Source organism: Mus pahari, chromosome 3 (assembly GCF_900095145.1).
Source record: "Mus pahari chromosome 3, PAHARI_EIJ_v1.1, whole genome shotgun sequence".
Taxonomy (NCBI): domain Eukaryota; kingdom Metazoa; phylum Chordata; class Mammalia; order Rodentia; family Muridae; genus Mus; species Mus pahari.
Window position 1 is genome coordinate 54,977,995 of NC_034592.1, and position 27,981 is coordinate 55,005,975.

The window sequence follows — 27,981 nt, forward strand, 5'->3', positions numbered from 1 at the left end:
GCTCCAACATGTAATAAGGACACATGCTCCACTATGTTCATAGCAGCCTTATTTATAATAGCCAGAAGCTGGAAAGAACCCAGATGTCCCTTAACAGAGGAATAGATACAGAAAATGTGATACATTTACACAATGGAGTACTACTCAACTGTTAAAAACAATGAATTTATGAAATTCTTAGGCAAATGGATAGATTTGGAGGATATCATCCTGAGTGAGGTAACCCAATCACAAAAGAACTCACTTGATATGCACTTACTGATAAGTAGATATTAGCCTAGAAGCTCATAGTACCCAAGATACAATTCATAAACTACATGATACTCAAGAAGAAGGAAGACCAAAGTGTGGATGCTTTGGTCCTTCTTAGAAGGGGGAATAAAATACCCATAGAAGGAGTTAAAGAGCCAAATTGTGGAGCAGAGACTGAAGGAATGACCATCCAGAGACTTCCCCATCTGAGGATCCCTCCCATATACAATCACCAAACCTAGAAACTGTTGAGGATGCCAAGAAGTACTTGCTGACAGGAGCCTGATATAGCTGTCTCCTGAAAGGCTCTGCCAGTGCCTGACAAATACTTAAGTGGATGCCCACAGCCAGCTATTGGATGGAACACAGGGTCACCAATGAAGGAGCTAGAGAAAGTACTCAAGGAACTGAAGGGGTTTGCAGCCCCATAGAAAGAACAACAATATGAATTAACCAGTACCCCCAGAGCTCCCAGGGACTAAACCACCAACTGAAAAGTACACATTGTGGGACTTAAAGCTCCAGCTGCATATGTAGCAGAGGATGGCCTAGTAGGTCATCAATGGGAGGAGAGGCCCTTGGTCCTGTGAAGACTCTAATTTCCAGTGTAGGGGAATGCCATGTCCAGGAATGGGAGTGGGTGAGTTGTTGAGCAGGGAAAGGGGGGATGGTATAGGGGGTTTTCTGAGGGGAAACCAGGAAAGGGGATAAAATTCAAAATGTAAATAAAGAAAATATCTAATGAAAAAAGAATTGGTGCGATCTCATTACCGATACCAAAATGTTTATTTGGACTTGTCTGACAACCTAATTCTTGTCATCTAAGTTCTTGTCACATAGAACTATAAATATCTCAGAGTAACACTTAGCACAGATGTGGATGATAGACTAGGGTGAGGCCTCAATGGGGAGAAAATGAACTATGGTGTTGGGACCTAGGGTAACCACTTAGAGTGTTGCTGCCCACAGAATTCAGAATACACAAAGGTTTTGAATCCATCAAAACCCTGAAAGTATTAAAGTGTATGTATAACCATAATTTCTAGGGAAATTTCAGGAAAGATTGAATTTCAGATGTATCTTTTAGCAAATAGCTGCATTGGGTTTTCTATTTGTTTGTTTGTTTAAGTGAAGAGTTCTGTAAGCCAATTTTAAAAGAAACGATTTACTGCCAAAAAGACCCCTACTGTATAATACAGGAAAATGTTTAATAAGTTTGAAAATAAAATCTTTCAAATATGTTAACTAGTCACAGGGGGATAAAGCTAGGTAGTGCAACTGAGTAGACCTCACCTTAAATTGAAGTCTGAATGGTTTTTTTTTTTATATCTTAAAGAATTTATTTATTTAATGTATATAAGTACACTTCTTATGATTACAAATGGCTGTGAACCACCATGTTGTTGCTGGGAATTGAACTCAGGACCTCTGGAAGAGCAGTCAGTGATCTTAACCACTGAGCCATCTCTCCAGCCCCTGAATGGTTTTAAACACATCAACAAGATGTTTCTCTCAAGACAAAGGGCAAGTCAAAGCTACGCTGAGAATCTCCTTTTTGCGTATCAGAATGAAAAGATGAAGATATTCTGTTGGGTTGAGGAGACTCCTGGACGTGTTTCTTCTTTCTTTTGAGGTATAAATTAATAAAAAGTTAGTAAAATTTCAATATAAAAAGTTACAGAAGCACAGACCCCTTAGATCTACATTTCCCAGTCTAAGGAACGGCTCCTGCCATTTACCGTAACGTGCAGAACTTAGTGCTGTAGGATCTCTGAAGTCTGGAGGCTACCGGAGTGTCATTAGCATAACAGGCTAGGAAGTTGGAGTTTATTTTTATACTTCACAACAGAGATGCTGTGCTCTGAGCCGACGTGGAACTCATCCAAGACAAATTAAAAGGGGGAAAAACCCCAAGTCCAGAGCAAAGTCCACAGTCTACAGTAATGTGTGTGACTGGGGGAAGGTGAAAGAGTATGTATTCAATTGTGTTTATGTAAAATAACCCTGGCAACAAAAATGATTTAATGGCGGTGTTTTCCTGTCAAAGGAAGGGGAGGACTAAGTTAGCAGAGTTAGTGTTGACGCTTCACCTTGGAGTGCCCACCCACCCACACACTACTAGTGAACCCAGAAATAAAAAAGATCTCTCTCCTGTCCCCCCAAGGTCCTGCCTCCTTCCTGAGGGTGTTTTTGTTTGTTTAATTGATTGGTTTGGGGTTTTGTTTGTTTGTTTGTTTGTTTTTGCCTGTTTATGGTTGCTGCTGGAGACAGTGTCATTTTTCTTCAATGGTGTAGCCATCGGAGAGTCTAGTTAGGGTCAGGGAATTGGGAGGGAAAATAAGGAAGACAGCAGAGAATGGTGGGGTGAATATAATCACAATATTATATATATATATATTATATGAGGCTGTCAAAAATAGTGATAAAAATATTCATTTCAACAGGATGGTAGTATAACCAATATATATTATAGGCAGTGACTCCCCTTGCCTCTCTCATATTTTTCAATTAAGAAAGACATAAAAGGAGATTTATATTCTCTTGTTACGACTGAAAGGAACCCAGACACTTGCCCAGCTGAATGCCTGGAATTGCATTTGTAGGCACAGGCACAGAGCACTTCGTAACTGCATGTCAGTTGCTTTGCTTTCGGGGTATGTATGTGTCTATCTCCTATCTCAGGTAGTTCAGACCACCGTGGCACATGGCTGTAGACAAGGGACTTAAGCAACAGACATTTATTTACCTTTCACAGTTCTAAAGTCTGGAAGTGTGTAATCTGGGTGCCAGGAGTGTACATTTCTTAGGTGTTTGGAGGGGTAGGAGCGAGCAAGGGAGGGAGTAGAGGAGAAGGTTGGGGCACAGGCAGTGGAGGCCAGAGCACCAATCAGATCTCACTAGAAGAGCTCTGCCCTTGTGACCTGGTCTCTTCTCGAAGGCTTCATTCCACACTCCGCACTCCGGTGAAAGGTGAGCTGTGGGAGATGCAGTGTTTCCATGCTGTGTTTACATTCCTGTGTTTACATTCCGTTGCAGCCTGGTCAGAGGCTCTTCCCTCTCCTTTCTGTTTTTTTTTTTTTTTTTTCCCCTCTGATCATTAAAGCAAACAATAAGTAAGAGGGTGGAGCTCTCTTGGTCAGTTTTGTACAGTAGGTTCCTCTCTTGTGATTGTCAACAAGAGGTTCTTTAACACGTTGGAGAGGTCGGAGGGAGAGAAGGAAGACAGGTAACCGACCCTCGGTTTAACATCTATTTTTACAGTCTTTGCCACAGTCCCCTGTACATTATTAAACCATGCTTGTTTATGTGGATAAAGAGACCAAGGGTCTGAGAGACTTAAGTGGGGCGAGCAACTGGGTCTGTGCCTATTGCCAAGACCGTAGAGTCGTTTCCATCATACAAGTTCCCGTAGGTAGTATGTAGTGTTAGTAAGATTAGATGCATGCTAAAGTGAAAGGGAATGCCAGAGGATGCCCAGGAGAGGACTATATGGGAGGAAGAGGAGAGAAGAGATGCTTGTGGTACTACAAGTGACACCATAGCAGGTACATTTGGGGATTTCCTGTGTTTTGTTTTTGTTTTGTTTTATTTTTTGTCTTTTCACCATTATCTGTTTATAAGACATGTTGATAGACTTTTCTTCCTAAGTCGGTGAACCACTTGATGGATGTCTCTGTAAATTCTGCCCCCCTTGAAGACCAATGGAGCTGACTTAGTTCAGCTGGCTGGTTCACCCTTTCTTGGTTGCTGGTTGCTTCATAAGAAGTATTTGCTGATAAGAAAAAGGATGCAGGCGTTGGGGCAAGATTCTTGTTTGTCTCTCTTGTTTCATAATGAGTTGTCCAGGAGCGATCTTTGTTCCCGCCTTGAGTGGCTAGACTAGATTCGCAGTCAGAGATATTGAAATGCCAGCCGTAGAAAATAGAGGGAAAATCCAACCGTAGGTAAGGTTAGCCCTGTACAAGGCCTAAGTAAAAATGGGTGAAAATGGTTTCTCTGGTGCCTTGCTTCGCAGCATCCTGATGAAAAGAGATTAGAAGGGCTCTCCAAGCAGCTGGACTGGGATGTTCGGAGCATTCAACGCTGGTTTCGACAAAGACGCAACCAGGAGAAGCCCAGCACCCTGACCAGGTTCTGTGAGAGCATGTAAGTTCCTGTCGCCTCCCCTCCCCTCCCCCGAGTTTTTAAAGGAAAAACCTGCCTCGTTCTTTTTGCCAACCCAGATATGGGAAACAACAGATGTTGGCAGATGCTAGCACCCTTATGAAGCATGACACCTGGTGGGAAAATAGGTCAGGAAAATCTGAGGGAACAGTAGTTTGTAAGGGTTTGGGATTTCCAGTGTGGATCCAGTAAATAAAGTTAACTTTCTAATGTAACTTCAAGGAAACAGATTCGAAGGCCTGTCATGGTGTTTTCAGTCAGTCATCTTGGAAATACAGCATTTAAAGGCATGGAATGCTTTCACATTTTGAATTAAATAGACAGAATTTTATCAAGACCTATTTCCTACTAATAAAAACTAAAAATTTTTAGGATAATGCTAATCAAGAGGTAATAACAAAGCCCTATATTCCTAGAGATTTAAGAAATAGCTATATTCTATTTCTGTATGCATTTTAATGAGGTATTGCTTAACAGTAAGGAATATAATGAAAGTCTCTTCTGTTTGCAAATTTTGAATTTCATGGCTTATAGACTGCATGCTAATAAAGCTGTTAAGAGTAATAAAATACAGTGGCAGGCAGGGGGCTCTCTGGGTAATCTGAATTGAGACGCTGGGCACTTGTGTAAAGACTGGGATCCAGCATGCATCTGTAATCCTAGCACAGGGGAGGCAGATCTTGGGATGCAGTCACCAACTCGTCTAGACAAATGGATGAGTTCCAGAGTCTTCCAACAGAAAAGATCCTGTTTCAAAAAGCTAGGGTGAGAAGTGATGGAAGATGTCACTGTCCAGACATCTACTTCTGCCCTCCATGTTCAGGAACAAGTTCACAACCCATACAAAGACTTTAACACACACGCACACGCACCCTATCTTCAGATGGTGATACTGGATCCACTTAGGGAAATCAGGGGACGATCTAATCGTTGTGTACATACCCAGCCGAAGGTAAGACAGGCCCTGTGTGCTCTTCATCTTAAGAATGTGGCCATGGCTGTCAGTCCAGCCCTTTTCTCTGAGGAGCTTTGGCCTGACACTTATCATTTCAATAGTAATATCAGTGAAAGCAGCCTTTAGCCATGACCCTTTCTATTTCGAACTCAAGTTGTGTTCGCCAATTCAGGTTTATCTTTCCATTTGTCAAAATTAAGTATTTTGACATTGCATGATGTAGACAGAGGGAGTGAATGAGATGCAGAGCCATACCATAAGTCCCTGCAGCTGGGTAGATATGAAGAGAATAAATGGGATCATCGGGAGGGTAGGATATTTATAAAGTCCTGGGTGTGTGGGGGGACAGCTAAGTAGATACAATCTGTGAAACACTTCTTTATCCATAAGCTCAGTTCTGGTTCCTGGCAGAATTTATGCATCCAGGGCTCCAATCACCAGCTGGAGTGGCTTCCTGACTTGGTCTTGCCCTGTCTCCAAAGACGCTGAGCTCTGTCACTGAACCAGGAGTCTAAGCAAGAGTCAGGTTGGACTGTAACCCATACTCTCTTCCTGGTCCAGCTCTGGTAGCACAGTGCAACCTCATCTACAACTTATCTTACGATAGTTTTCTTTTTAAACACAAACGTGTACAGGTATCAGTCACCCAGGGATCTTGTTAAGGTACAGGGTTTGATTCCCTGTGTGTGGATAGGCCGCTGAGATTCTGCAGCTCCAACAGGCTCACAGTGGCCCTTGGTGCTGCGAGCCCACGGACTACATTTTAAGTAGTGATCACCGCTAGACTCACTGTGTGTCTCTTTCTTTAAATTTCACTTCGTCTTTACCTGTGTACCCAGGGAGTTGTCGTGTTACCTTTACTTAAAAATGTTTCTAAATGAGGGCTAGAGGTGTGGCAGTGTACAGGCACAATGGAGAAGGGGAAGTGTATGGTATGAAGCTCACTGTACCTGTGTCAGACAGATAAGACCTGAGTATGTATGCATAGGTCCACATGCTATGGACAGTGGAGAACTAACGATCTAAACAGAAAGATCAGCTCTTGAAGGTAGATTGACCTTTCTGGGATGACCACTGGAGCACTGCTACCAGTTGTTCCATGTGCATGACCCAGAGTCGATATGCTCTTACTGGACGCTACTCTTGACTTCCGGGTGGGTAGTAGATCTCTATTTGCAGGGACTTTTCGCCTGTTTTCTCAGAGTTTCTCCTGTGGATTCTAATGCTTCTCTTCTCCAGATTAGTCTCCAGCTTCTTCTTTCCTTACCCTACCTTAGTCTCTCCAGAAATTATTTCTTCTCAAGAACTGCTTCCCAAGCCATATGTGTCCAGTGCAGATATTTCTACCAAGGATTCATTCTGCTCTCTGCAGCATCTTGTGTTGCTACTATAACTCCCCAAACATCATTCTAAAATATTCCATCCACACAGCCTGTCACTTTAAAAACTTCGATGATTTTTCTACAACTAGAGCTTGAGTACTAGACTTCTTATCTTGATAGCCAGAGTCTGGCCTTAGCCTGCTGGAGGTCAGTTCTTCCTCAGGGTTGGGCTTTTACTGCCATGCCTTATTCACAAGTCACGCGCAATACTTTTAGCCTAGAACGCCCAATGATTCTGGTTGCACTCTGTCTGTCCCCTACGAATTCCCCAGTTCCCAGGCACAGACAAAATTCCTAGGCCTGGCTCATGGATCTGGACTGAGCAGTATGGCCTGGCTCATGGGTCTGGACTGAACATGACTTCTTTCAAACCCTCAGGGCACTTACTGCAATTGTTGATATTTGAAATGGAATCCCCTCCTGCTTTGTGTGATAACTTAACTATTCTTAATCTCTTCATTGTATCATAACTGCCAAGGAGGCTAGGATCACACACATTCTTCCCAGCCTTTCCCATAACACAAAGACTCTACCAAATATTTGTGAACTGATCATGGCTTAAAATGGCATTGTTCTGTAAGGAGTTGCTGATCTCAGTTACCACATGTCTCCACAACCAAAGAATGCTAGTTACATACCAGCCTAGTGTTCATACTTTTAAGGAAAATTTTCTGACTCTGGAAAATTGGATGGAAATTTCAAAGACAAACTCTAAGATCTGGATGTATAGTATAAGCTTATAGATCCAGTTAGTCATGAGGCTGGTGTGAGAGGATTCATATAGCCCAGGCAATACAGGGAGATCCCCATCTCAACCAAAACAAAAAAATTCAAAGGAAATGATGACATGGTGGAGAACATAGAATACTGTGAGGGATAAAGTAGAATTAACATTAGTCATGTATGCACATGATTATTTTTAATCTGTTTAAAAAAACAGATCTAGAAGAATAGTGAAACCAGCGTAGGTATACTGTTTGTTTGTTTTTGTTGTTAGCAACTTAACACAAACTAGAGTCACTGGAAAACAGAATCTCAAGGAATTGCTTCAATCAGACAGACTGTGGACATGTCTGTAGGACATTTTATTGGTTAATGGTTGATTGTGGGAGGGTTCAGCCCACTGTGGGCATTGCCACCCTTGGACAGGTAGTCCTGTGTTATGTACAAAAGCAGGTGGAACCATCCACGGAGATCAAACCACCAAGGGGCATTCCTTCACGGTCGCTGTGTTGGACAGTTTTATGTCAATTTGACACCACATAGAGTCATTTGAGAGGAGGGAATCTCAATTGAGAAAATGCCTCCTAAGATCTGAGTGTGGGCAAACCTGTAGTATTTTTTAAAATGAGTGATTGATGGGGAAGACACAGCCCATGTGGCTAGTGTCCCTGGGTTTTATAAGAAAGCAAACTGAGGGAGCTATGATGAGCAAGCCAGTAAGCAACACTCTTCCATAGCCTCTGCATTAACTGCTGTCTCTAGATTGCTGCACTCTGAGTTCCTAACTTCATTTCCTTTCGTGATAATTGTGATGTGGAATTTAAGCCAAGCAAAGCCTTTCCTCCCCAGGTTGCTGTGGTCATGGTATATCACCACACCGATAGCAGCCCTTACTAAGACAGTTTCTGATTTAGTTCCTGCCTCCAAGTTTTTGTCTTGACTTTCCCTAGTGTTAAATTGTGATTGGGAAGGGTAAGCAATATAAACCCTTTCCTGTACAAATTGCTTTGGTCAGTATTTTATCTTAGTAACAGAAAGCAAATTAAAACAGATTGGTATCATAAACGTGGGGTATTGCCGTAATAGACTTGACTGCTCTTGGGAGGAAGCTATTCTGTGTGACCTTGGAAGATAATGCAGAGAGAAATGCAAATCATAACACTCCAGCTTGTTAGGTTTCACAGAGAAGTTTGAAAATCAGTTCCTCAAGGACTCTATTGTGCTGCCCATGTGCTGTGTTTAAATTAAGAATCTGGTTGTGGTCAGTTGTGACTAAAGAATCAACTATGATTTACAGCAGATCCACACCACTGAAAGTAAAACCTTTGCTTTAGTGAAACATTTGTGCTGGTTAGCTGGGATTGATCTATGATTAACAAGAGATTAACATCACTGAGGCGAAATGTGGCAAATATTTCCTCAGAACCATTTACACAGACGTTATGGTCCAGTGGGGAGCCAAGGCTGCATCTCAAGTTGGTATTGGAACTTGGTAATGTGTCTCCACATGTCTCCCACATGATACTGGTTTTGAAGGAATGAAGGAGTCAGAGGGAGTAGCTGAGACTTGGCACCATACAGGGTTGGCATCCCTGTGGAGAGGCCAAGAGGCCTTTGGTGAACTTACAGCCTCAGTTGCAGTGGAGTCCCAGGAATTTAAAGGCTAATGAAGAAAGGGTAAAGCCTGGTAACCCTAGGAAGCCAGGAGACCACTGATGAATGTACAACCTCAACTGCAGTAGACAGTATCGTTTTGGAGATTCCGGGATGATGAGATGATTGCCAGGGGTAACAGCCCTATAGAATGAGCCAGCCTGAGCCTACAAGACAAGTCATGTGTACCGAAAATTGCAAATCTAAGAGAAATGGAGGTAGCTCTAAGCCAGCGAAACCCCAGAAGATCTTGAGTGAGTCCTAAACACCTGAACTTTTTACACTTTTGACTTTGGTTGTTCTTTTATCTGATTGTAATTGTGCCCTTTCTCTTCCCTTTTAGAACTAGAAAGTATAACTTGTTTTTGCAGGAGCCAGTAGTTAAGAGACTGGATACTTTAATTAAGATAACTTGAACTTATAAAATGTTGAAAAAAATTAGACTATGGGATTTAAAAAGCTGGATTGTGTTTTACATTGTAATATTAACATGAGATATGAGGGACAAATGACAAAGGAAAGGTTATGGGTTTGTGCTGAGTTGACCAGAAATCAGTCGTGTTGGTTAGTTTTTTTCAACATGGCACAAACTAGAGTCTCCTAGGAAGAAGGAACATCAGTTGAATTGCCTCTATCAGATTGTCTTGTAGTCAGGTGTGGGGGACATTTTATTAGTTAATGGTTGGTTTGGAAGGGTCCAGCCCACGGAGGTCAGTACCACTGCCGGGCAGGTGGCCCTAGCTATATAAGAAAGCAGGCTGAGCAGTACGTGGAAAGAACTACTATGCCCTCCACTTCCCTTCCGGTCTCCAAGTTCCTGCCTTGCCTTCGCTCCATGATGGAATGGAAAGAGTAAGCCAAATGAACCCAATTTTTGCTCACATTGCTTTTGTTCAGTATTTTGTGTAAGCAATAGAAATATTTTACTATCATCTAGTAGACTTTCCAAATGGATGTGTAGGTCTTAGTCCAGGGTGTTTGGACATGCTAATTTTAGAATGTGTGTCCCAAGCGCAATAACATTCTCATTCATCTTTCTTCCCTAGTGTGTCCCCTGGTTAAAAAAAAAAAAAAAATGACTACAATTCAGAAGAACTAAATCACATTAGAAAGCTAGAGAATATAGATTTGCGCTCTCTCTCTCTCTCTCTCTCTCTCTCTCTCTCTCTCTCTCTGTGTGTGTGTGTGTGTGTGTGTGTGTGTATTTTCTGTTATATTACTTTTTATTTAAGATATTATGGACTCCATTCAGATACCATGAAGTACATTTACCAGCACATGTCAGGGATTAAATATCTTATATACCTTTTATTTAAGCAGTATGTAATTGATTGAGAGGGTGAACTTGCTGTGTGATAACCTTAAAATGTAGGGTGAAAAATAATCACGCATCAAAGATTAGTAATAGCAATTACTCTAACTGAACTTTTCCCTCTCATGGCTTTGAAGAACAGAACTTCAGGTTCTAGAAACTGACACCTGAGACTCCCATTAGGAATTCTATCTCAGAATTGATAATGGATTAAAATCATTCCAAATGCCCCTGTTTCTGGATAACATTCTGGAGCGGCAGAGCTTTGTTTCTAAGCCCTGTGGTTTTCTCAATTTGTGATTCCACTGGATTTGGGAGAACTTGCCAGTGACAGTGAGGGCCTAATCAGTTGCCTTCACGCCATCAGTTTGCTCACTGTGAGTGAAATTGCTGCTTTATTTGGATAAATGAACAGTGCTGTCTTGGGACCTGAACGAGGAAATGGAACCTGTAATTGGGGTGGAGGAACAGGAGTCAGATTGCATAGGAAACAGGTAGTCAATCTCTTCAATTCTTTAATTTGAGATCATTGAAGTACATCATGTTCTAAGTGCCTTTACCAAATTTTCATAACCACGTATTTGTTTGCAAACAAACATACACAAAATATATGTGAACTATTTCTGTATCTCCCTCAATCTGGGAAGAAGCAAATTTTACCGGGTGGGGAGAAACAGAGTTGCTTTTTCATCCTATCGTGCAGTGAACATCCTGAAACTGGCATTTTTTTTTTTTTACTTTGTTATATAGGGTCTTGTGAAGCTAATGCTGGCTTTGAATAATGAATGTAATTATTTTTATTTATTGTGGATAGTGGTAGTGTTGCCCTATATAAAGGTGTGTATATGTATAGAACCCAGAGAATACTTTCCAGATGAAGAGAGGGTCTTTTCATAGATCTGGAGCTCACTGAATAGCCTTTCTCTGCTTCCCTGCTGTTGGAATTACAACCATGTACTACCATGCTCAGCTTTTTTTTATATGGATGCTAGACATCCAAACTCAGGATCTCAAGGATTTTGCCGACTTAAGTGTCTAGCCAGCCCATTCAATACAGGTTTTGTTTGGTTACTTGGTTCATTTAGTTGGGTTTTGGACACAGGGGTTCTTCTTTTTTGTTAAAGAGAAGGAATGAGAAATTGTTATGGTCTTTAACAATGACATCTTCATCATCTTTCTTTCAGTATTGGATACTGTAGTCAACAGCGTTTTGATACTGATCCTGAGTCTAAACAAAATATGATAAGGCACAGAATTGAGCTTGTTTTTTGCTTTTATGGTGGTGGGAGTGACTGTTCACAGATCTGAAACGGTCACTGGGTGGCTCAGTCCCGTCATCAAAAGCACATGAACACCCAATATTTCTCAGTGCATATTTTATACTACTCTTCAACTCATTTATTTTAAATGCTTTATAACATATAGGTTGTATTCAGGTCACTTTTAGTGTTGGGGCATAAGTGGGTAGACTCTTATGTACATAGCTAAAATGTAAATACTTAAGAGCATGATAGATTTTATTGTAATAACAACTCTGCCATTGTGGCTCAAGAGTAGCTGGAGACGATACAAATGGAAAAAACTGGCCCTTCCAAGAGAATGTATTTTATTGAGATTGAAATGTGAATATATCATTTTCATATTATGAAATCTAGGTTTTTAAACCCTTTCAGCCATTACAAAATGTAAAACCTCTTCTAAGCTCTTGGACTATACTGAAACAGACAGCTGGTGTACCTAGCCCAGTAGCCCATTGTTTGCGTGCTCTGCCTTAGGGCTGTAAAACTATACTGGTATTTGGTTTGGCATTCTCTAGACAGGAAAATGTGGTTCCCCAATGTCTGGTACTTCACAGAGGTTCCCTATCATTGGAGCATCAGGACCCGTCTGGAATAGGGTGCCAGTTACCAGTGTTCCTGGATCATGGTGTCTTGAGGGTACATAGCCGCATTTTGCCTGTCCTAGCACCTGTTGAAGCTGTGATTGTCCACTGTCATGGTGGAAGATCTGAAGACCTATAAGTTGGCCTATTGGCAGTGTACCCTTCTACTTAGACTCTCATTTTAAGCCTTGCTCAATTCTTTTGTATCCTAGCCCTGTGGTCAGTGGTACAGCACTTGGGCTTTCTTCTCAGTTCCTCACAGTCTCCATGTCATCTGGCTGTGCCTCTCACTCACTGGCTAATTGCTGCAAAACAAACTTCTGTTAAAAATTCTGATCAAGGCATGTACCTTGGTCAGCTGGCTGCATGTTTAGTGTGTTTGTGCTCTGCTTATATTTGGTCCACTGGTTTCACTTTAGACTATAAATTAGTAACAGTCTTTTTGGTAAAAATTTTCAAATAATTGTGTCCAACATGGAAATGGATGAAGACAAAGAAGAGGAATAATCAAATTTCTTAAGGCTAATATTCATAATGAATGTTTGCGTGCCAGGTTTTTGAACCCGTAAACCATTTCTCCTTTTGTTTTTATTTTTTAAAATATATAAATTTATTTCTGACTTAGATCAGTCCTGCAGTCAGGACAATCGATTTTGGTCATGGAGCACTTGTAAAAGCATATGTAGTATTCATTAAGTTAGGAGTATTCATTACAAATTAGGAGAAATTACTCAACATCCTTTATCATAATATTTATTATTTAATATGTATTATTTATTGTCCAGAAGTAAGTATTTATCATTTAATACCTCCATAGTATCATAGTTCATACATGTACCTACACAAATGTACGTACACAAGCAGTGCTGTGTGTGTGTATTTGGTAGATTGGTACCTACAGATAGATGGTAAGGAAAAAGGGAGAGGGATGGGCTGTCTGCAGGCCAACTCTCCGTCTTCATTTCCACCTCTGCCTCTGCATGCTGTACTTGTGTTGCTATTAACTGTGCTTGAGTTCGTGTTTCTATGGAACTCGCCTTGTCAGGCTGTCTGAAGAAGGCTGTTGAAACACCATGCCCTTTGTCACCAGGATCTGTGAATCATCTACCTCTGAGTGTGCTGTCGTCACTTGTGTGTTGATTTTTGTCTCTACAAATGGTACACAATGTAAAGTCGCATGACAGAACAAAATAACAGAAGGCGTAATAACATTTTATCAACAATATGCTGAAAAAAAATGTAGACACTGAATAAAAATGCCAGCCCAGTTTCTCACATGTTAACTGATTAAGAAATCACTACTGTAAGAACTATGACACTTTTTCTTGGAAAAGTCCTTGAGTTTGCTTGTTGATGTTGGCATTTTGGTCTGCGTGACCTGCCGTTAAGGAAATACCACAGATTGAGTGGGTTGAACAGAAATTATTTTCGTAGTTCTGGAGGCCAGAAGTCTGAGGTCAAGATGCATTGAGTCTGGTTTCTTCTAAGTCTTCCCTTGGCCTCTACTTTGAGGAATTCTTCTGTCTTTGCAAAAGGACACAAATTAAAGCAAGCAGGGTCCCACCTGCCTGGGTCCTTTTAGCCTTCGCTTTCTCCTTCAATGCTATCAACGGAGTGATGCACAGCAGAAGCTTGAGTGTCAACAACAAATGGAGGAGGCCCACTGGTCAGACTGTCACAGCGTAGAAAGGGGCACAGACTGGGAGCTACTGGGAGGTGCCCAAAGGAGGATAACTGAGATCAGATGGCAAATTCCAGCATCTGGTGGATATGACGTGTGTGTGTGTGCGGCTGGGTTTGTTTGGGCTTATGCACGTATGTCTTTCTGAGCCACTCAGCTCTGCACAGGGCAAATTGCTGCCCCCATCTTGTGTATTTGGTAGAGGAAGTCATCTACAAGCAGATAGGAAATTCATGTCAGTGCTCACATGGGAAGACATTGTATCTTACAGACCCCACAGAGAAGCTGATGGAATGAGCCATGGAGCCAGGCAGTCTGAGTCCATGCCTTCTTTTAAATAACACCCTGTGGGATGTTTAGGAAAAGAGCTTGGCAACCCTGAGCCTATTTATGTATAAAATGTGTGTTTTAATAGTGGCTACCCCAGACAGCTGAGTTCATCTGTAGAAAGGTGTGTTGCCCCTAATGAGGGTGGTGAGTGTGAGTTCCTTTTTCTGGCATCAGTAAAGCCAAGAGAAGTGTGAAGTAGCAAGCACTCTTTTCCACAGCCTGCCCTCACCGGTGGACTCCTTCAGAACCAAGGCTACCTCACTTAAAAGAGGTAGCGCTGGTGATGTTGTTTGTGAAGAAAGATGCAAGGAGATTCGAGGACAGCAGGCTTTCAGTTTACAAAGAAGCTCTTGTATTCTGTGCAATCCAAGGAGGCAGAATCCACATGATTCTGCAGAACTGTCGACAGTGGCATTCACACACACACACACACACACACACACGAGGAAAAAAAAAAGATACAGTACTAGTGTGAGAGCAGAGCCTCGGCCCCATTGGCTTGCTGCTATGCAAGGATGTGACAGAAGTGGATGAGAAATGGTGTCCTACTTCAGCAGGGAGCGATGCCTGCTGTGTGTGCAGAAGCCTGGGCTTTTGAAGCGCCACATGAGAAATGTCAGAACATGCAGTGAATCTCTTTGAACCACAGAGGTTTAAAATCTGCCCAAGTGATTGTGAGAGGGTACAGTTTGCTCTACCAGGAGGGAGGGAGGAGAAAAGCCTGGTGCCCAGTGGCTCTGGCCTAGGTAAAGCCTCCTCTGCTATGGTAGGACAGTCTGAGCAGTCTTAGCAGGTCAGCATGGCGCCTGGAGACAGGTGCTTGCTGTTTAATTCGATCATTATCAGTTCTAGGGGGCCAAGGAAGCAATGTTCTTGAACGAGTTTCAGGGTAGAAATCAGATGCAAGTGGTTTATGTCCTTCCTCAACTTGTGTTACCTTGGTGAATAAGTTCACCTTACCAGATGCTGCTGGTACAAAAGGGAAACAGTAACCTCCTAGTCAGAGGATGCTGCTGGGAACAAATGGGATAGTGTATAATGTGCATGTCTCGGTATCTGTGTCGCTTTCCACTGGGATCACAAAGCTGAGCAAGCAAAAATTTCTGAGATGCTTGGGGGGGGGGGGGCGCAATGGATTCTACTTAATAGCAAAGTCCTTCAGCATCTCAGCTAGGCTGCCATTACCTTGAGAACTTAAGTTAAACACCTCCTCCCTGGTGCCTCACTGTTGCTTCAGTTGTAGCTGTTCTGAGTTTCATGTCCTAATTTGCCATCAAGAAATCTGTTTTAAGCCAGACCTGGTGGCACTCTCTTTTTTATAATGTGGACAGTGCTACTTTCCAAACTTTATTTTATTTAATGTGTATGGGTGTTTTGCCTACATGTACATCTGTTTTCCATGTGTTTGCCTGGTGCTGGGGGTGGGGTGAGGGAGCAGAAGCGAACACTGGACGCCCAGGAACTGGAGTCCCAGAGGGTTGGAAGCTACTCTGACCCACCCAGCCATCTCTCCAGTCCTGTACCACTAACTTGGAATCCCCACCTTTAGGAGGCTCAGTCAGGAGAGCAGTGAATTTAAGGGCTGCACAGTAAATGGGAAGAAAGCCTGGGCTACATTGCAACACTGTCTCAAAGCAGCAACAACAAAACCAAAAATGAAAACAAGAAGAGAGGACTGACTTTGTTGTGAGAAAGGGGGCCCTCTGTGGCTCCTTCTCAGCTTTGCCTTCCCTTCCTTCCCTCCCCCTTCCCAGGGGCATATGTTTTGTTTTTCAGTGTTTAGTTTCCTTCTGGTTTCATTATCCTCATGATGACCTTGTGGCAACCCTATTCCTGATCAAGGGTCAGCCTGGCATCCTTAAAAACCCTCCAGCCATGCTGATGGGACTGCTTGTCTTTGGAGTTGAGGTTTAAGCACAGTCCCTAGTAACTTAAGAAGTGAATGCCGGGGTAGTGGGTGGAAGAAGGGAACTTTGAGGGAGTAATAGGGCACACAGCTAGTTCTCAAATAGGAGGATTTGAGCAGAATCCAGATGATTTTAGGGGAGACAGGTTAGATTATTCATGGGCCCTTCCAAATTTAAGTGTGAATAAAAATTTAACTAAAAGAGAATCAGGTGAACCACTTCCATTTTAAATGCAAACTGAACTGTTGTCCAGGTCTCCAAAGCTATTTCGATTTGAAAGCATTAAATGTGTTAGAATCTTAAAGTTGGCTTCTGATCTGTGTATGGTGTCTTAGCAACTGTTTTTTTGATGGAAGGTTGTTTCCTGCTCCTTAGACTCAACTGCAGGAGAGTTAGGGGTACGGTTCATCAGATCTACTGTGCCGGAGGCGATTGGTGCAGGTGCACACATGCAGGCTTGCGTCATCACTGTCCAGTTAGAGTTAACAGAATTCACTTGGAAAAGCGTAAGTCTCAGCTCTGTTACCTAATGCATGAAGGCTCTGCTAACGTGTCTATGTAGTCACAGGTGTGATGAAACCACACCTGCTTTTGGATTTAGCATCATCTGGCAATTTCTTGATGTCGTGGGCACTTAGTAGTTCTCGGGTTCTTGCATCTTGGGAAGAGGAGAGAAGAGATATTCATGAAGCAGGGTGAAGGTTCTGTGGTAAGGTTCCTAAACATAAACAGCACCCTTGTGTAAGATGTTAGATGTTTTATTTAAAAAAAGCCCCTCCTACCCATGAAGACACTGGGAGGGAAGTGGCCCCATGCGTGATAGTTCCCGAGTGCCATAGCTTGGACTTGTACCTAGCGCTTCCTAAATTGTATAGTGTTAGGGATGGCTCAGGAGTTCTGTATGGGATTGTGATTAGAGCGGATCACAGGGAAGGAGTGGTGTTGGATGTTATTTGCTCTCAGCAGAATCTTTCCTCTCATGCCCAGGTGATGAAACTCTACAGAGCTTATGTCTAGGCAACCCCCTAGGAAGTTAGCTCTGTAGGGCTGGTGGCTAATATCCTCCTCATTTTTTGCAGCTATCTCTGCTATTAGATTGCCCTCTGCTATTAGATTGCCTGCATCCTGGGTCCTGGGGTGTGTTATTTACCTTTTCATCTCCACGACTCACTCAGCACGATGCCTGGCACTTGGTAAGATTCCAGTCAATATCTCTAGCGTGAGACAGATATTTGGGCTCCAGGAACTGCTTTGAACCTTTGGGGACTAACAAATTGACTTTAATTGGAGAAATCTTGGAGTTTTTCTTTCAGATGGTTCCAGGGAAGGCTGGCTGGGTAAGAGGGAGCAAATGGGGAGGGCATTCTTTCTGAGGAGTGAGTCTGAGGGCGATGGCAGTGGTGGATAGAGGGCTGAGAAAGCACCGGAAGGTGCAGAGGTGGCTTTGGGGATCAGAAATCAGGATGTGCTCCATTGCACAACTCTCGTGAGCATGGGGACGGATGAGCAAGAACAGACAAAAGGCAGCCGAGCCCTACTTGACCTGCTCAGCCTGTGTCCTCTCAGTACCTAGGGCCACCTGCTCTTCTGTTTCAGTGTCCCCACTTGGCCCGCTGTCATAGAAATGCCATGGTTACTGAGTGTAGCTCACTTAAGGACAGAGTTGGTGTTGTGTTATCTCATAGCAACCCATGAAATATTTTCTTAATAAAACATTTTGCTCATTAAACAAATCTCTCTCTAGTAGGCATGCATCAGTGGGGATTTTGAGTAGGTATCTTCCTGGCCTTGTGTGATCTTTCACCTTCTTCTGAAGTAAGATGGGGCTAGATTAATACATAGAATTGACATTATGTTCTTCCATATCCCAGAATTTACACACTGTAGACACTGAAAATCGAACATTGAAAGGTCAAGAAAATAAAACTAAGTCAATTTGTCATCCTACTATTAGCTGTACCTGTTATGCCTTGTACATCCCGAAGTCTAGTGCTCTATCCTTTGGGCAAGAGAGCCAAGGTCTTGTGTCATGTTTTACAGGAAGAAACCTACCAGGATATGGGACCAGTGATGATGAGTATTGTACGGCTAACCCGGTCCTCTACAGTGAAAGTCAATCAACAACAACAAAAAGTAAAGTTTAGTATCCAAATCAACACCACCAACAACAAACCCAAGGCCCAGGGTCAGGAAAGCCCAGGTGTGCTTGCAAGCTTCTGAGGTCTAGTGAAGACCTGAGAGCAGGAATCTCCTAGAAGGTCCAGGATAGAGACTCACCCACTTCATTTTCCCAGTGGTGATAAAGGGCCAGTTACACCGCATGGGCTTGGTGCGTGACACCAAATCCCTCTTTTCCACTGTTGAGAGTTGAGGCCAGACATGGGGCATGGCGATTTAGATCAGAGTCACGGGAGCATTCAACTGTTCCTGTGCACGGGCTGAGGCCTCATACTATGCTGATTGAACTAACAAATGAGATTCAAGAGCACCATATTTAAGAATCAGCGAGGAGCAATTTCGGTATCTGTGCAGTATAATGGTTTTGATGGCGGGGGGCGGGGAGCAGACTCCGTTTTGAAGCACGCAGCCTGAGATAACATGTCAATTGACTAACATAATTTCTGTCATTACAAGGACCCGTATGTGCCCAGGGAGCCCTGTGCCATACAAGTGACTATCATGCAAAAAGATTTAGCCAGGTCTTCCTGTGATATCTGTGTCCCTTACTGGTCCAGGTACTTGGAAAACCAGTGAGTCTGAGGTTCCGTACTCTCTCAGGATCCCTCAGTGAGCTGCCTTTCTGCTGTCCCTTCTCAGTGGCTGGATAGAGGAGACACTAGGACCAGGTGAACAGCTGGACTGGGGAATAGTAGAAATACTTTGGTTTATATCAAATCCAGGGCCGTGGCCCGAGGAGGGGACACTACAGAAGGATGGAATCCAAGTGAGAAATAGTCTGTGAAGGAAGGGGCCTGGGCCACATTGTGTGGATCCAGAGAGGAAGGGCTGAGAGCTGAGGTAGCACTTGTTAATGAGGCCACAGGGGTCTCAAGAAACAGCCAAATGCAAGTCTTCTGATGCTGTTATTCAGTTGTCCTTTTCTTCCCTTGGGTATGGAGGTAATGCTTCTCTGGCTGGGGTTGTAGCTCAGGTATTACAGTGCTGGCCTAGATGTGTGAGGCCCCAGGTTCCATCCGAGTGCCACATGAGCTGGACCCAGGACCCCAGTGCTCTAGAGGTGGAGGCTTGAGGATCAAGGCCAACCCTATGTAGCAGGTTCAAGGACAGCCTGGGTGACATAAAACCCTGAAGAGCTATACTTTTTTTCTCTTCTGTCAGAGTTTTTAAGTCATGGAAATAGGTCCAAGTTAAACCATTTTCAGTTCTAAAATAGAACATGAAGTTAGATGCATCATTTCCATTTGATTGATTCAGCAAGAAAATACTGTCTCCTCAGTAATTATGAGGCATGTACATGAATTCTGGCTGAGTGCATCATACACAAAGTCAAAAAGCCTCCCTTGTATGGCTTTCGGTGTTCTTTCTCCAGTACTTAGGGTCCAGTGAGCTCTTTCTGAAAGCTTGCTTTATGTTGGGCTCTGGGTCACTTGCTAGACTGAAAAACAGGATTTCTTCTCTTGACAACAGTGGTACTACCTCCTCAGTTCACCCCCCAGGTATTAGCTCTCCAGCTGTAACACAGGACTGAGAATCTCAGAAACCTAGAAGAACTGCTGTAAGGATTTAATAAAATAATTTGTAGACAGCACCTAGCTGAACCCCTAGCAAGAGTGCAAGAAAAGTACTTTTCGGTTCCAATTTCCAGGATTAAAAAAATCAAGAAAGTGAATCAGATGCCCATCTCTAGTCAAACACCATTCCAGGCTTGTCTCTGCTCTGGAGTACACACTACTGCCATGTGCTTTATCTGGGCTTCATTTCTGTCGGATCCCTAGGTGCCTAGAGATGGAACGTTCTGTTAGGTTTTGTTTTCAAGTACGGTGTGTTTACTCTCCGAGAATTGCATACAGGCATACGTGTGTTTTGGTTTTGATCGTATTCACCCTCCTATTCTTCTGCCTAACTCCTGGATCCACTCCCTATCTCCATGGCCCCACTACATGACCCTCTTTTTTTCCTTGTAACCCACTAAGTTTGTTAGCTTCCATGTGATGGTAGCTTTCTGTCTAAAGAGGTAAAATGTGGTGGTGCCATTGTTGCCGCAACTGCTGCCGCCGCCTCCGCCGCCGCCGCCTCCTCCTCCTCCTCCTCCTCCTCCTCCTCCTCCTCTTCTTTCATTTTTTTTAAAGCCTAGTTGTTGAGATAAGAAAAAAAAAAAAAACGTGATTTTTCTGGCTTACTAACCTTTTAAGTGGCATGTAATTTGAAGCCTCAATTCTTTGTCTGAACAGCAAAGTGTGACCTTTGTGGCCACACTTTAAAGGTTTGTGTCGTGGGCACAAAGATCAGAGCATATATGGTCAGTACCTGGAAGGGACAGAGTACCTCCCTTTATGCCTCTACCACTTACGTACCTGCTCACCATTAGTTTCTTCAAACTTAATGTGGGTTAAAAATGGTACCTTGAATTTAAATTGAAGCTGTATAGTTGTTCTAATGAGATGTTATGCAAGTCCTTAGTAAATGTCAGCTCTTCCTGCAAGGTATGAGTAGTAAATACTATGGGGGTTATCACCTGAAACAAAATGAGTTTTATTAGGTAGACTTTCTTGGAACTAGTTTTGGCTTTTGCTTAGGATTTCCCGAGGCTTTCTAACAATGCAGTTGTTACAAACTGTTCAAGATATCGGGAGGACCAAGGAATCCAGAGTACCTGATCCATTCTTGTTACCGTGTTAATAGGGCTTGTGTTCCCAGGGAAGGTGGAAGGAAAATAAAGGGCACATGTGGATCAGGGGTGGATATGAGTCTCCAAGGATGGTGGTGGAGTATTTCCAGAGAAAGTAAAATTTAGGCCAAAGCCTGAGGGGTGTTAGGAAACCCCATTCCAGGAGGAAGCACTATTGCAAATGCCCAGTGAAGAGTGTACTGGCCATTGTGAGCTCAGCTTAGGTCAAGCAGAGTGGCCAGGTGGGACATGCCTTGTTCATTGCTGAAACACTTTGGTATTTGCCTGTAGGTCAGGAACCACTGGGACTGTTGACCCAAGGAAGGCCGCAGTGTAATGGACATTTCCACAGCCTCAGGCTGGCTGTGTTCACCTTGAACTGAAGATGTAAGGGTGAGGACGGAGATCAGGTGGATGGGTCGCTCAGGCTGCCGTAGTGGAAGTGATGCAAAGAGATGTGATGCAACAACCTACAAGTACAAATTTCGCTTTTGGTTTCTAAACCGCTCGAGGGTAAAAGGAGGAAGGTGTTGCGAGTGTCATGTCTTCACTACCCAGATCCACTACGTTGCATTTGGATGTTTATCTTGCCTTGAGATTGTTTCAGAGAGTTCCCTTACAATCCGTCTATGCACATTGGTAGACTCTGCTTCAGCCTGAATCTCAGAACACGGTGCTACGTGAGCAGAAGGCCACCGTCGCGGGGGATCTAATGTGTCACTCCATTCAGATCTGTTACACCTCTTCCGTGTCCTTTATATTTGCATCTATTTCTAGAGATGACCCAAAAAATATTTGTTAGAGATAATCTGGACAAGCATGGCTGTTTACTGTGAGGGACAATAAGGACTTCCGAATGGCCGCTGGGTTTAACCATGATAAACAGATGAAAAGAGTGGTCAGGTGCTGAGCTATAGAAGAGTCAGAGAGGGATGTGAGCCCAGCCTTTCGTTTCCATCTTTTTTAAGTATGGGAAAGATTTGGGAGATTTATGGGAGGAGGACTGCCAGCGAAAGCTGGGTGGGTGCGTAGATGATATGGGGAAGATTTGGCCTATAAAAAGAAATCCTGCGGTCTTCAGGGGGTGTAGGTAGCATTTTACCTCCTAAGACATAGTGAGATCAATAGCGGATTCGTGACAGATGTGAGAACTAGCCTCCAGACCCTGTCCAGTTGAGTCAAAACATCACCAAAGGAGACTAGAGGAGAACCTGTGGTTGGAGAGGAAGGTGTGAAGGGTCAGCTGTGTCCAGCAGTACTGCTGTTGGGTCACACCTCACAAGAGTGTGGTATCTATCAAGAGCAGTTCATTTGAAGAGGGCCTAGAGAACCACCCACTACCACAGGGCTTAAGGGAAAAGAGAAAGTATAACAGTGAGTGCCCAGGGACTTCCTTACAGAAGGGAGATTCTGAAAAGGAGGGGGGTAATTATAGGATGGGGTTAAAAATCCTTTCATTCTTTGAAAGAGAGTCTCCTCACCCTGGCTCGACTGGGCTCTTGAATTCTACTTCTTCTGCATCTGCCTCTCTAGTGTTGAAACCAGCCATGCCTGGCTAAGCCGTATAGGTTAATAAAGGGAAAATGATGGTGTGAGTGTGAGGTGATGAGAACAATATAGCAAAGGAAGGGGGGACTGGAGGGAGAGTGAGAGAGCTGAGTTACCTGGTAGGCAAGCAGGGCAGTGCAGCCATGGTAACAGGAAGACAGGCTGCAGGGAGATAAGCAGTCACCTCAGATTCTCCTGATTGCTTCTTTTGTCCCAGGGAGATGGCAGAGGGGGCTCATCCTTGGAGACTGAAAGGGAGCAAGAATTTTGAGGATGAACTGGAAAGTGGAGTTCTCCTCTGTAGATGTATTTATTAGCTGCTTTGTATGGGATGCATGTGTCCCTGTGGAGGTGGCTGGTGGAGAGGGCAGGGAGTAATGGTAAATTGCCATCTCTAGGAATAAGGGGTGTCATCAGTTAGGGGTTACTCTCTCTCAATCCAAAAGGACCAAGGGTTGAAGGGTTTTATGTGGGTTTTTTTGTCGTTGTTATTGATGTTGGTTTTTTTTGTTGTTGTTGTTGTTGTTGTTTTATGTTTAGTAACTTTTAGTCCCAGGAATCAAATCAGATACTAATTTAAAAAATAATAACACATTTTTAAAAGACGTAGGGTTAGGAGAGACCTTTCCGTTATAATTTCTGTGGCACAGAGAGCAGAAGGCTGGGCGGAAGCTTTGCGTTTCTGGCGTGGATACTCACATGGCTTTGGGGTTACACATTTATCGGATCAGTTTGGAACTGGTGCCAGGCAATAGACCATCTTTGTCATTTCCACAGCCATTATATATGTGTGTAGGGCGGAAAGGGCCTTCGGGGGGGGGGGTGGTGCTGTACTAAGATTCTGAGGCTCAGGTCACTGCACGTGATTACCTTTGAGAAAACACTTTCAGGTTAATGAAGCATCTTTTTGCTCAGTGTTGAGATACTGCAAGGGTGGGAAATCATAGCTACACTGGAGGCTATTCCATTCCATACTCCCCGAGAATCATGTCCCATGTACTGATGATTCTCAAGCCTTGATCATTTCTCATGGGCTTTGGCTGATGGGGTGCATTAGAGATTTTTATTTAACTTATGCTCTTAAGCCTAAAAGACACATCCTGTAAACCAGGTGGCTTCCAAATCTGCATATAAATAAGAGAGGAAAAAATGACAAAAGCAGTGAAAGATGATTTTATCTTTGCAGATTATTCTGCTTATACTTCACATATTATATCTTTATCAGTATTTTAGATCCAAAATTCTTACTTTGATTTTCATTAGGAAGATTGAAAAAAATAAAAAGCAAATGGAGAAACTGTAAAGGATGTATTTATATAAAATCTTACGGGATTAGCATTTTGGGAACCAGGAAATTAATCCTGGCTTTCCAATCAGTAATGCAAATAAAAATTACCCTGAGATTATTAAATGTTAATAAGTGTCTTCAGTTAACAATAAGTCATTCCACGGCTTAGCTCAAACCACAGATTTATATGTAATAAAACTTTCATCTCAAAGGAAAGAAGCAGGTCTATTGTTATTTTTAGCTTTTTATGATAAAATGGGATGGTTATTTTTAGCTTTTTATGATAAAAATTTTGATGTGCTCCAACAAAGAATGATATGATAAATGTCAGAGTTACCACACAACTGTAGCAATATTCTGCAGAGAGATACTCAGTCTCTTCTTAGGAAAATAATTGCTGGGAGATACTATAGTCCAGCTGCTAAAGGCATTTGTCCTTGATGAATGGAGCTCAGTCCCAGGAAGCCACATGGGAGGGAGCTCATTCCTGAAAGAAGTTGTCTTCTGAGTTCCACACTTGTAACCATAGCATCCATGAGACCTTCCCCAGCCCCAATGTTGTTTAAAATAAAATATAGAATATGTTTGAGGATGTTTGGTGGCCCTGCCCACTGGTCCTTCAGACTACCTGTCTAGCTCTGTCCTTCTACGTGTTGCTGGTAATGAAGGACTGGCCACAGTTCTCCGTGTATTCTGTCCCCTGCCCCATACCTGTTGATCCCCTTATGTTGGACTATTGCTATTCTTTTGACAAAGCCCCCTCTCCTGGAATAGGTGTGCAACCTTGAGCTCCCCTGCAAGGCTTACAGTCCCATCTCTGCTCTGGAATAACTTCCAAATGGGGCTCACCAGCCTGTGGGACTTAGTGTGGTCCAGATCTTGACTATCAACCTCTCTGATGTCATCTCCCGTTCTTTCTGCCCTGTTGACATAAGGTTCCCTGTGTGCTGAGCATGTTCCTGTATAATGGCTTTTGTTTGAACCCACTCTCTTCTCTTTCCCAATCTGTTCCACATCGTTGACTGGCTAACCCTCCTCAGAGGCATCTTATGCATGCCTTTCTAGTCCTGACCCCTCTTCTGTCTCCTGACATAAACACCATATCAATTTTTAGATGGCTACCTAAATTTTGCTCAGACTCTCAACACTTATATCCATACTTTGTGTAGTGTAGCTCTCACCATTTGGAAACACACTGTGTGTAGGTTTGGGTGGGTGCTTCTTCTACTTGCGGTACTTGCGCTTGAACCTAGGACCTTGTGTGTACATCAGGTAAAAGCTCTACTAATGAGTTCTAGCCCCAGCCCACTTTTCAGTTTTTGTTTTGAAACAGGGTTCACTAAGTTGCCCACTCTGGGCCTGAGCTTACTATAGTCTGGCAGACCTTGCAGTTCCTCTGCCTCTGTCTTCTGGGTTACTGGGATTTATATTTCAGCACCAACAGGCCCCACTCAAGATATATCTGATAAAAATAGACTAGGGCTTTGCTTCAGTCTGAAAATCTTTGTTTTCTATTTTTCTGTCAGACCTTCATCTATATTGACATAATATCCTTTTCCCATATCTGTCTTGTTTTATGATTTGTGTATTTCTCTTCTTAGTTTTGAAATGACAAAGTGGGCTTTAAAGTCTGAAGTATTTCAAATGCATCATCTCCATATACCTTCTATTGATTTATGGTAATTTTATTATGGTTTTCTTTCTGGTTTTTTTTTTTCTTTTTTTACTTACAGCATCAGTATTAACCTGAAAAGCACAGGGGCAATATTACTAGGGACAATATTATTTCAGACTTATATGCACGTTCTCTGCTCGCTCCCCCTCCCCCCCCTCTCTCTATATATATATTCCATTTGAAATCACGTAGCTTCTGTCTGAAGATCATTGAGGTTTACTAGAGACGAAATATCCTAGCTTTTGTTGTTTACAATGAATTTTCCTTTTTATCCTTCAAAGACTTTTTCTGAGTACAGAATAAAATGTGGGCTGTGTTAGCTATTAGCAGACAGATGTACCATTCCACTGTTGCCGTGTTGACATGGTTGCTAGGGAGAAGCTGATGGCCAGTCCGTCAGTCCTTGGAGCACGATACCATTTTACCTGCTGTGGGTTGCACGAATTTTCATTCAGTCTTTGTCCTTTTGCATTTCTAGTATGCTAGGTTTAGATATAAATATTTTATAAATATATTCTTCCTAGGTGTCTCTAGAATTCTCAAATCTGTAGACTGCTACTTCTATCATTTTTTTGAAAAATGTAAACCATTACCCTTTCAAATATTGTCTCTTTCCTGTCTCCTCTGCCCCTTCTGAGTCACTGCTAAGTGTCTTTTAGATCACACCACTGTCCTCATGTATTTTAACTTTCTTTACTGTCCCCTTTGATTATTTTGTGACTTTATGTTAGATGACCTCTGACCTTTTTAGAATCATAAGTTGTCTGTTAAATGTTTTCTATTTTTAATCCCTTTTATTTTTGGCTCTTTACTAGGCTATTTTGGTTTTTTTTATATGCTTTCTTAAAATCCTGCTTTAAAAAAAATCATTTCCTATTCTCTGAAAAAAAATTTTCTGGATCTTTTGTTTCTTTACATAGAGTAAACATGGTTATTTTATAATCCGATCTGTTGGTTATATTTGGTAGTGTCTATGCTTGTGGGTCTTTTCTGACTCATGGCCCCCCTTTCTCCCCTTTAGTATTTAGAATGCTATGTATTGATCTTAATATACATACATATGCACACATATATCCCATATTATATAACAAACACACACACACACACACACACACACACACACACACTGGATTGAGCTGAATAGGAAGATGACATTGTCCCAGAGTGTTGAAGTGTTCTGCCCAGCATTTTCTGCCACTGTCAGTCCAGGGCAGCATATTTCCAGGCCAAGAAAAGTGAACTTCAGCCGAGACCACAGCAGTGAGCCTCTGATTACAGTCTCATTGTTTTCCTTTCATGTTTGTCACGTCTCTTTGCTTTGTTTCTCATTGTAGATCAGAACCAGAGCCCGTGTGCAGCAGCTGTGCCACAGACTGAACATTTTGCTCTCTTGAATTTCCTGTGCCAAAGGAATTAACCTATTACTTTTTAATTCGGCCTCATGCAAGTTCTCAGGGCACTGGTAGAATGTAGCCATCTTCTTTGCTAGGATATACCAAGAATGACCTAATGTCAGATTCCTGGTAGAACCATTGCCTCCCTGTGTAGCTCATGCATGAAGGTAGCTTTCACTTTTTTTTACTGGCATTCTGGCCTTCCTTCCAAACTCACTCTAGAATGGCCTATCAAGCTATGCTTACAGAATTCTGGGATTCCTCCTATAAACCAGTTCCAAGGCCTTAGGGACCACACAGTCAAGTCTATCACAGCGGTGGTCTAACTTCTTCAAACAAATCTTTTGTATTGTTTGCCTTTCCCATTAGTGTAACTGAATACCTCACAAGAAACAATGGTCAGAAGAGGGGTTTGCTGGGGCTTACAGTTAAATGGGAACATTCCATTTAACTGAAGGGTTGACAGCAAGAGGGCAAGCAGAAACAGGAAGCCCACACATCACATGACATCTATAGTCAGGACACAAGGATAGGATGTGAAGCCAGCTATAAGAACTCAAGGCCACCATTTCCTCTGGTGAGGCTCTACCTCTTAATGGTTCCACAATCTTTTTAATTGGGGGACCAAGTATTCAAACACATGAGCCTATGTGTGCATTTCACATTCAGACCACAGTGCCTACCTTTTTTTCTTACATTCTGCTCATGTCCCATGAAACTTTATCAATAAGGTATATGGCTCATACTCATCTTATAGATGTGATTCTTTAGGGTTCCATCATAAGATGGGAACTGTCTCCTCTAATACCTTCCACACTGGGTGCGTTATATGTCCTGATTCTTCTCTTTTCCCCCCAAGGGATGCTAAAGAAGAAACACTACCCTCTACTTAGGTTCTAGACAGCAATTTCCTCTAGGGTAATTAACTGAGAGTTTCTTAACTCTGTGTGTGTGTGTGTGTGTGTGTGTGTGTGTGTGTGTGTGTG

General features: G+C 42.7%; 1 protein-coding gene across 2 annotated transcripts in view; it reads left to right on the forward strand.

Moving 5' to 3' along the window:
• The window catches only part of Cers6 (ceramide synthase 6), a 245,870-nt gene that overhangs the window by 74,524 nt on the left and 143,365 nt on the right, over nucleotides 1-27,981 (forward strand). For both annotated transcript variants that reach the window (XM_021193317.2, XM_021193318.2), the window contains exon 3: nucleotides 4,268-4,398. In XM_021193317.2, the coding sequence (XP_021048976.1) occupies nucleotides 4,268-4,398 (131 nt within the window). The remainder of the gene's footprint in view (nucleotides 1-4,267; nucleotides 4,399-27,981) is intronic.